This window comes from Delphinapterus leucas, chromosome 20 (genome assembly GCF_059928025.1).
Source record: "Delphinapterus leucas isolate spDelLeu-1000000601 "Yukka" chromosome 20, BTC_Dleu_Yukka2, whole genome shotgun sequence".
In the NCBI taxonomy this organism is placed as follows: domain Eukaryota; kingdom Metazoa; phylum Chordata; class Mammalia; order Artiodactyla; family Monodontidae; genus Delphinapterus; species Delphinapterus leucas.
The window spans coordinates 6211604-6220529 of NC_143148.1; the positions used below are offsets into that span (position 1 = coordinate 6211604).

Sequence of the window (8926 nt, forward strand, 5' to 3'; positions counted from 1 at the left end):
AAGCATCCCCAGCTCTCTTAGCACCCCGTGGCCGCCCCCATCTCCAAGCTAGGAGAGGCTAATCAGATAGTGTCAGGCGAATCTAGCAGCCCAGAAATGCTGCTGCCACTGTGGCCACAACCGTGAGGGCAACAGGTGTGAGGAAGAGGTTTCCCGGCAGGGCTGCAGACAGAGACTCTGTTTCCTGCAGTGGTCCCTGGAGGTTGGCGCAGGTGCGATCTGTAACCTTTACTCAGTGAGGGTGAAGGAGGACCTATGCATCCCATCCCATTCTCCATTTCAACCCATGGATTCTCTGGACTGACTTTAGCCCATTCGACATCCACCTTCAGATCCTGGAGGTGGGCAGCAGACATTGTAATCCCCTTCTGGCCACAGACCCCATCAAAACCTGGAGGAAACAATCTGGGGCCAATCCAACCTTCTGTGGGATCCAGGGACTCACAGTTGCTTTCTAAGCATCAGATTCTCCAAGATGCAGGGAAGTGGGAATACTTTAAGGTAGAGAAATATTATGTGAAAAATGACTCCCAATATATCTGAATGTGACAAGTAGCCAGGGATCCCCAGGAGAGAACCCCAGAGACAGGAACACATGTACTCCTTATCTGGAGGGTGGAGGACTTGTTGAGGACCCCAGGGGAAGCCAAGGTGGAGTCTCAGGGTCTCCCCTCTGGGGTCTGAATCATTTTCTCCTCTTCAGCTTGTACCAGATACCCCAAATCTACATCCCTTTAACCTGAAGTACAACCATTTTGGAGTCTGAACAGCCCAAAGTCCAGTAGGAGGATGCTTCTCTCCTCCATGGGGCCCAAGGTCCCCCATTCCTTATTATTCACCCATATGTTCGGGTCCCAAGATCATGACATCAGGATATGTGTATATGTGTAACTGATTCACTTTGCCGTACACCTGAAACTAACACAACACTGTTAGTTGTGTCAACTAAACTCCAATAAAAATATTTTTAAAAATAAATAAAATTTTTAAAAAGGATCATGACACCAGCCCTACGTTGTCAGGAGACCTTCCTAGGAGGTGATAGGTCTATGTATAGAGCCATCTGAGGAGTTCAGCTCATGGCTACAAACCTATATGTGATTTTTCAGGCCTGATCATAGGCAAATGCAAAAGCTTTCCTTGGCTGGCCTCACGGGCGTGCTGCACTATAGTCTCTGAAAGGAGTTGCAGTGAAGGACTCAGACTGCCCTGGCCCATCGTGCTGTTCACATTTTTGCATTCCTAGCTCAGATGACTTTATTCTTTGGCCTGTTTATCTGAAGCCTTAGGCAGAGGTCTTCAGGCATCTCCACTGAAGCCTCCTCGTAGAGGAGAAGCAGGAAAAATTGGAGACACTTTTCCCCACTCTCATTCAGGACTCAGTACATTTCCATTCCCAACGCCACCCCCAACCCAGGGTCCTTAGACCCACTAGAGCTTTTTGTTCTGGGTCCCGCATCCGCGAGACGACCCCCATGTCTGTGCTGGTCACCCTGACCATCGGCAAAGGTTCTCTCCTTGGCTAAATTTTAGCCAGGCTCTTGAAGCTCTTTTTCAACAAGTTCTTGAGTTCTGCATCTATCTTTGCATCGTCCATTTTTTTTTTCAAGAATCCTGGTAAGACAGTTTAACCAAAATCCCTTACCCTCAATGTCTGATGGGGTTCCGCATTCTCCACTAGCCGCCAGCTGATATCTGATCACCCTGGCCTACCTTCAGCAAGAGGCCTGGTAGGTCGGTTTAGCCAGAATCCCCTTTGCCCCTATGTTTCCTCTTAGTAATTTTCCATCCGCTGACCCCTCACCCCGCTCCTTGGCAATAAATTCCCACTTTTCCTCGTTGTATTCAGAATTGAGCCTGATCCCTTTCCCCTGCTGCAAAGCCCCACTGCAGGGGTCCCTGCACCTGTGACAGTGGTCCTGAATAAAGTCGGCTTCACTGTTCTTTAACAAGTAAGTGATTAAAGGCTTAATTGTTATTTTCATTTTGACTCATCGCTTTAATCAGCTACTTGACACTAGGAGCTCAGGCTCTCTCTCCCCGCTTGGCTGAGCGCCTGGTCCCATCAGGCTTGGCATCCTCTGTGGGGGGTGGTCAGGACACCTGGGTCCCTGAGGAGGGACCCAGCTGCAGAGCCTGTGGGACCTGATGTGTGGCCAGAAGCCCGGCCTGAGAACGAAGAAAGCACAACCGTCCCCACCTCGCCACCCTTTTGTGGATCCAACCAAAGAAGTTAAGCCACCATATCTTCCCATGATGGAAGTAGAAAATATTTTCTTTCTCTATCCCAAATGCTCCCAGAACCTGGCTTTTGGCCCCATCCAAGGAAATGGCACAGGTAGGAAGGAAGCTCTCCCCTGTGGCACTGACGGAGGTGGCAACTAGGAGAGGGCTAAAGGCGGTCAGTGCAATGCCTCGCATTCGCATCACCCCTCTGCTCCCGGCCATCTGGCTGCCGCCCTCTCCCACCCCTGCCTGGCAAAACTCTCACCTGGGTCACCAGTAACCACCTTGTTCTCTTCCTGTCTCCCTGGCCGGGCTATCTCAGTCACAACTACCACCTCCCCCTACAACCCACAATTAAGCTTAAGCCCGCGCGCACCGCGCATGAGAGCGTGCATGTTCTCACTGCTCCGCCCAGGGCCCTCTTCTCCCCCTCGGTGAATGTGTCCATGTGTCCACCTCCAGGGACAACTCTGCTCTCTTCTCAACCCCTGTCTTCCCAGCCCAGACCCGCACATGTATACTGCAAGTTGTTAACTAAAATATTCATTATGTAGCATACTTTATAAATTTTAAATTTATTTTATTTATTTCTTTTGCGGGGCGATGGATCTTCGTTGCTGAAAAGAGCATGGGCTCAAACAGATAACTTCCATGCCATTGTTCATAGCAGCAAGATTCACAGCAGTGGTGGAACCAGTCCCAGCGTCCAGCAACTGAATGGATGAACCAAATGTGGTAACACATACAATCAAGGATCATTCAGCCTTTCAAAGAAACACAAATTCTGACACACGCTACAACACCGGTGACTCTTGAAAACAGTATGCTACCTGAAAGAAGCAGACACAAAGGGACAAATATCGTTTGATTCTGCTTATATGAGCTCCCTACAAGGCAAGTTCGTCGAAGCAGAAAGTAGAATGGCGTTGCTTGCAGCTAGGGGATGGGGATGGTGAGAAGGTGCTGTGTAACTGCAGCAGAGTTTCTGTTTGGGATGAGAACGTGCTGGAGATAGAGAGTGGCGACGGTTGCACTAACGTCGTGAATGTACTTAGTGCCATTGAATTGTACCGTATACAAGGTTTCAAATGGTGTTTTGTTTTATGGTGATTTTAGAAACGAGAAGTGCTTCTGTCCTCATGGGGTTGTCGTTACGCGGACAAGAACTTTTCAAATAAATGATAAGTAAAATTAGAGCATGTCAGCTCTTGACAGGTTTGGAGGAAAATCACACAAGGACAGGAGCATGTGACATATTGGTGTGGGGAGGCAAAGGGATTGGGGGGAAGATGGGAGGATGCTGCAGACCCCGTGCAAGGCGACTGCAGGCCAATGCAGGATTCTGGAAGCCTTTGAGGAGAGCGGACATATGATTAGACCCTCACTGAGGTAGGATCCTAAGGCTGTTGTGTTCAGAATCAGCCAGAGTGGATCCAGGGCAGCAAGAAAGAGATGTGGCAGGACCCTGCTGGGTACTCCAGGCAGGAGGTGACGGTGCAGTGGACCAAGGAGATCGTGTAGATAGAGAGGATATGTTTTGAATATGTTGTGAAGGTCAAGCTAACAGAATTTTCTAATGGATGTTGTAGGTGAGGGGAAATGAGGATCAAATATGATGCAGAAATGTATGTAGAGAGGTGGATATGAAAGTCTGGGGATCAGAGGAGGGGTCCAGGGTAGAGACCTTAAATTGTAGAGTTAGTGTAAGATGACAATAGATGAGGTTAAAAAAAGTGGGTGGGGTGGGATGATAAGAGTATGACACTTCCTCAAAAACTTAAGTATAGAATTAACACATGATCCTGACTTTCACTTCTGGATATCTCTCAAAGGGAACTGAGAGCAGGGACTCCAGGAGATATTTGCATACTCGTGTTCCTAGTAGCGTTATTCACTATAGCCAAGTGATGGAAGCAACCCAGCTTGCCCTCAACAGACGAAGGGATAAGCAAAACCATGGAATATTATTCAGCCTGAAAAAGGAGGGAATTTCTGACACTTGCTACCACATGGATGAACTTTGAGGACATTACAGTAAGTTCAACAACCTAGTGAAAAAAAGACAAACACTACATGATTAAACATATATGGGGTAGACAAAGGAGTCAAATTCCTTGAGAGAGAAAATAGAACTGTGGTTGCCAGGAGCTGGCAGGAAGAAGGAAGAAGGATTGGTTGTTTAGTAGGTACAGAATTTCAAGGTTTTCAACTTGAAAAGAGTTATTTTTTTACTAGATTAAAAAAAAGTCATACTCATTAAAAGAAAATACCCAGTATGCTGCCGGACACTCGGCAATCTCACCACTGATGCAGCTCTAAAGCCCGGACACTGCTGCCTGTTTGGGGAGGAAGTGATGGGCCCGGGTGGGAGCATCTCCTGGGCAGGGACCAGGCCAGCCGTATCCCTTCTGGTCTCCAGGTCAGCAGCCCAAGATGCTCAGTGTTGGGGGAAGGAGTGAAGGCATGATTGGCTGCTGCCTTCACGTCACCCAGGAGCCCCTTCTTGTCTTCTGCCCCAGACGCTCACACAGACCCTAAAGAACCCTACATCTTGCAGGACCGACCACCCGAGGGTCTAGGTGAGGCTGGGACCCTCCAGGTCAAGAGAGGAGCTGAGCGGCTCCCTGGTGTAGACAGCGGCGCTCAGACGGGAGGACCTTAGGAGGCTCACCGCGTCCTACGCCTGCCTCCGTGTCCTGAGAGGCTCTGTTGCTGGAAGGACCCACCCGAGATGGGGGGCAGGACAGGGCTCTCCTCCTTGCCTGCTCCTCTCTGGGCAGGTCTCCGGGGTCTCTAGACCGAGGGGTGTCCGTCCGCTCTGTGCGGAGGGGCGCCGAGCTCCGGCTCTGCAGTTCCTCTTCTGTGAACAGCTGGGTCTCGTGTTCCTCCCCGGCTTCCCGTGGGTCTCCCCGCAGCCTTACCTCCCTCTCTCCTTCCCCTTCTCTTTTCACACACAGGACGCCCAGAAGCCCTCTGTCTCAGAGATGCTGCCGCTGCTGCTGTCCCTGCTGTGGGCAGGTGGGTGGGCTGCGGGGAGAGGGGTGGGAAGGGCAGGGGCTGCAGCTGACCCTCGTTCCTCCACAGGGTCCCCGGCTCGGGACAGGAGATACCAGCTGGAAGTGCAGGAGTCCGTGACAGTGCAGGAGGGCCTGTGTGTCCGCGTGCCCTGCTTCTTCCACTGTCCCAGGGACTACTGGGACGACTCTGTCCCAGCTTTCGGCTACTGGTTCCAGGAAGGGGCCAGAACCCACCAGGATCGTCCAGTGGCCACAAACGACCCAGATTGTGAGGTGCTGACGGACATCCAGGGCCGATTCCACCTCCTTGGAGACCCCTGGACCTACAGCTGCTCCCTGGACATCAGAGATGCACGGCAGGGAGACACGGGGACATACTTCTTTAGGGTGGAGAGAGAGCCTTTTGTGAAATATAGTTATTTAGAGAACAAGCTCCACCTGCATGTAACAGGTAAGGATGGTGTCAAGGAGAGTACACACACACACAGGGGCCCTGAGGGCCCTCAGGGCAGGGCTGGGAGGGGACCCCCTGTCTTCTCATCCTGGGAGGGGCCCAAGGGGACCTAGGAGGACAGGCCCCTATGGCTGGCCTGGGGCAGAGACAGCTCTGAGGGGCACACTCGGGGGCCCCCCATCCAGGGCCTGGGTCTGTTTCTCTCTCCTCTTCAGCTCTGACACAGACACCCGACATCCACGTCCAGGGGACCCTAGAATCTGGCCTCCCCAGGAATATCACCTGTGCAGTGCCATGGGCCTGTGAGAGGGGGCCACCCCACACCTTCTCCTGGACCGGGGTTGCCCTCACTTCCCTGCACCCCAAGAGCCCCCACTCCTCAGTGCTCACCCTCACCCTGGGGCCCCAGGACCATGGCACCAACCTCACCTGTCGAGTGACCTTCCCCGGAGCTGGCGTGAGCGCAGACAGAACCATCAGGCTCAACGTGTCCTGTGAGCGCGGGGCCAGGACGCCGGGGCCCTGAGGGCGGAGGGCGTTGGGGACGGGAGGCCTGGGTGGGATACTTGGGGACTCTTCTTGGAGGCAGGCTGGGAGGAGAACGAGGAGAATGCTGAGACCCCCCCCCATGGTGTCATGTTACTCATGACACCTCATCATACTGCAGGAGGACATTTATTTCTTTCTGTTCCAGATGCTCCACAGAACCTGGACATTCTTGTCTTCCAGGAAAATAGCACAGGTGGGAGAAAAGTATCTGGGTGGAATGGAGGTCAGATGCAGGGATGTTGTGAAGATGGACAGAATCAAGCCCATCACTCATCCCCTCTCTGCTCCTACGTCTGCCTTCTGCCCCCCAACCCTGTCCCCTGGCAGGACTCACTTTAGGGCCACTGTGGATTCCTTGTGACAACTCACTGTCACCTCCGCTTGCCCCCTCCATTCCCACCTCTTCTCCCTCCTCACTTTCCCAGGACATCCTTTCGCGGATTCCCTGCCTCCTCCCTGTCTCCGTCTCCCCCGCAAGGAGACTGAGTTCCCAAGCTGGGTTCTGCAGGATTCCAAGGGGAAGCTCATCTACTCCGGGGTTTCCAATCCTACCTCTGCCCTGAAGACTCTCCCAAACCTCTGTCCTGAGTGCCCTCCACTCCCCCTGCAAGGGACCCTCCGATATGAGTAACCCGAGCCTGAATCTCAGCAATTCCTTTAGGCTCCGTGTCTCACCCAATCGTCCCCGGGACTCAGTGAGTTTTGCGACGTTGACTTTCTGAGAATGATTCACGTCAGCCCCCTCGTCCATCCCCGTGACTGCAGCTCCAACTCAGGCCTCCATCCTCTCTCTGGCCTGGATCTGGACCAGCCTCCCCTCTGGCCTGTCAGCCTCTAGTCTTGGCCCTGTCCAGCCTGCAAGAATTGGGACCCCAGAGGGATCTCTACATGCCCCAGATCTGACCCTATGACTTTCTTGCTCAGAACCCTCCCGTGGCTCCCTGGGGCTCTCATCACCTGTGTGCAGGCCTCCAAGTGGCCAGACCCACGTATGTCAGTGCCCTGCACAGTTTCACACATCAAGGGCCACCTCCTGGGATGTTCTCTCCCTGGCCTAGATATGGCCGACTGTTCCTCAAGCGTCCACAGCCCCCTGTCCTGGGATCAGCAAGTTGCCTCTCCTTCCCCCGCCTCACCTCATAGACTGCCCCCCGTACTTGGCCTTGCCTGCAGTGCTTGTCTCAGAGCCGCTGTCCTGTGTCTGGGAGGACAGAGGGAGAGAAGGGCCTCTCAGCCTTGCCCTTCTAGCTGTCTCTGTCTCTCTAGTCCCAGAGATCCTGGGCAATGCCACCTCCCTTCGAGTCGTGGAGGGCCAGTCCCTGCGCCTGGTCTGTGTTGTCGACAGCAACCCACCCACCAGGATAAGCTGGGCCCGTGGGTGCCTGACAGTGAGCCCCTCACAGCCTTTGGATCCTGGGGTCCTGGAGCTGCCCCACGTGGTCTTAGGGGATAGAGGAGAATTAACCTGCCAAGCTCAGCACCCGAGGGGCTCCCTCCGTGTCTCCCTGAACCTAGTTGTACAGGGTGAGTATAAGCAAGGATGCCTGAGTTCTGAGCTAGGGTGGAAAGCAGGGTTAAGGTGTGGACTTACAGGGACTTCCCTGGTGGTCCAGTGGTTAAGACTCCATGCTTCCAATGCAGAGGACGTGGGTTTGATCCCTGGTCGCAGAACTAAAATCCCATATGGCAAGCAGCGTGACCAAAATAAAAATAATGGTGTGGACTTACACCTATCATCCACCTTCCTCTCTCTTTTCGTCCTCCAGGTGTCTCCTCTTCCTTCCCCCAGGTCTCTGGGGAGCAGAGAGAGGGCTCCTGGCCCCTGGTCCTCACGTTGCTCAGGGGGGCCCTGATGGGGGCTGGTTTCCTTCTCACCTATGGCCTCACCTGGATCTACTATACCAGGTGAGAAGCCCTTCTTAAGGTGTCCCTGATTTGGGGACACCTCCATCTTGTCCTTTCCAGAGCAGACCTTCCACGAAACTGGTCCCTTGTTTCAGAGCTGTGTTTCCCTTACAGGTGCAGAAACTCACAAGGGTTGAGAGGTGTGACTGAGTTCCCTTCTTCACAGTGGTGCTTCAGAGGTCTATGAACAAGGAGGTCCCGGATGACTTGAACCTGCTTCCTTTCCAGAAATAATATCTCTTCACATCTGGCCTCCAGGTTTCTTCCTGATAGTTCTACATGAGTGGTTGTGAGGGCAAGGAGGAAATAGGTATTTTTATTATTAAATTGAACTATGCTCCATGTAACATGTTTTCTTCTCTGTGCTTATACCTTAGCATGGTTTTGATACGCCCATAGCGTGACCCATAATATATTGTTATAAATCCCATGATATAGTATTTTTTAAAGTTAATTTTAAAGAGATTTTTTTAATTAGAAAAATTATTTTATATTTATCCACATATGAACCATTTCAACTGCTCTTCATCCCTTTGTTGTAAAAATAAAATCCCCTAAGGAAAAGTAAAAATAAGAGGAATTCCCTGTGGAAAGAACATATTTAGAAAATGGACCTGGTGTGGCTAACAGGTACCCCCAATAAAATGGAGCCAGGCAATCATGACAGACCTAGGGTTCAGTCACGTACTCTGAGTTCTTAGAAAAACCACGAACGAAAACTATAAGGACTTCTGATTGTGCTAAGGGTCCTACCCGAAAAACCCCTAAGGAGATG

At 52.1% G+C, this 8926-nt stretch overlaps 1 protein-coding gene across 6 annotated transcripts; it reads left to right on the forward strand.

Annotated features, from left to right (window-relative positions):
• Positions 1–3521: 3521 nt before the first annotated feature.
• Positions 3522–8493, forward strand: LOC111181095 (sialic acid-binding Ig-like lectin 14). 6 transcript variants are annotated; one of them, XM_022586172.3, is made up of 9 exons: positions 3524–4260; positions 4646–4805; positions 5184–5244; positions 5311–5694; positions 5913–6191; positions 6392–6439; positions 7513–7770; positions 8013–8151; positions 8266–8493. In XM_022586172.3, the coding sequence occupies exons 3-9, from the start codon at positions 5211–5213 to the stop codon at positions 8336–8338; spliced, it is 1215 nt and encodes a 404-aa protein (XP_022441880.1). In that variant the 5' UTR covers positions 3524–4260; positions 4646–4805; positions 5184–5210; the 3' UTR covers positions 8339–8493. The 6 variants fall into 6 exon arrangements, with proteins under 6 accessions (XP_022441879.1, XP_022441881.1, XP_022441880.1 ...); XM_089902185.1 differs by having other exon boundaries at positions 4746–4805; XM_089902186.1 differs by having other exon boundaries at positions 4784–4805.
• Positions 8494–8926: the final 433 nt, after the last annotated feature.

Coding starts and splice junctions, on each gene's coding strand:
- LOC111181095 (XM_022586170.3), top strand. CDS start 4,240: ATGAACTTTGAGGACATTACA. Junction 4,261..5,183: donor TGAACTTTGAGGACATTACA/GTAAGTTCAACA, acceptor TTTCACACACAG/GACGCCCAGAAGCCCTCTGT. Junction 5,695..5,912: donor GCTCCACCTGCATGTAACAG/GTAAGGATGGTG, acceptor TCTCCTCTTCAG/CTCTGACACAGACACCCGAC.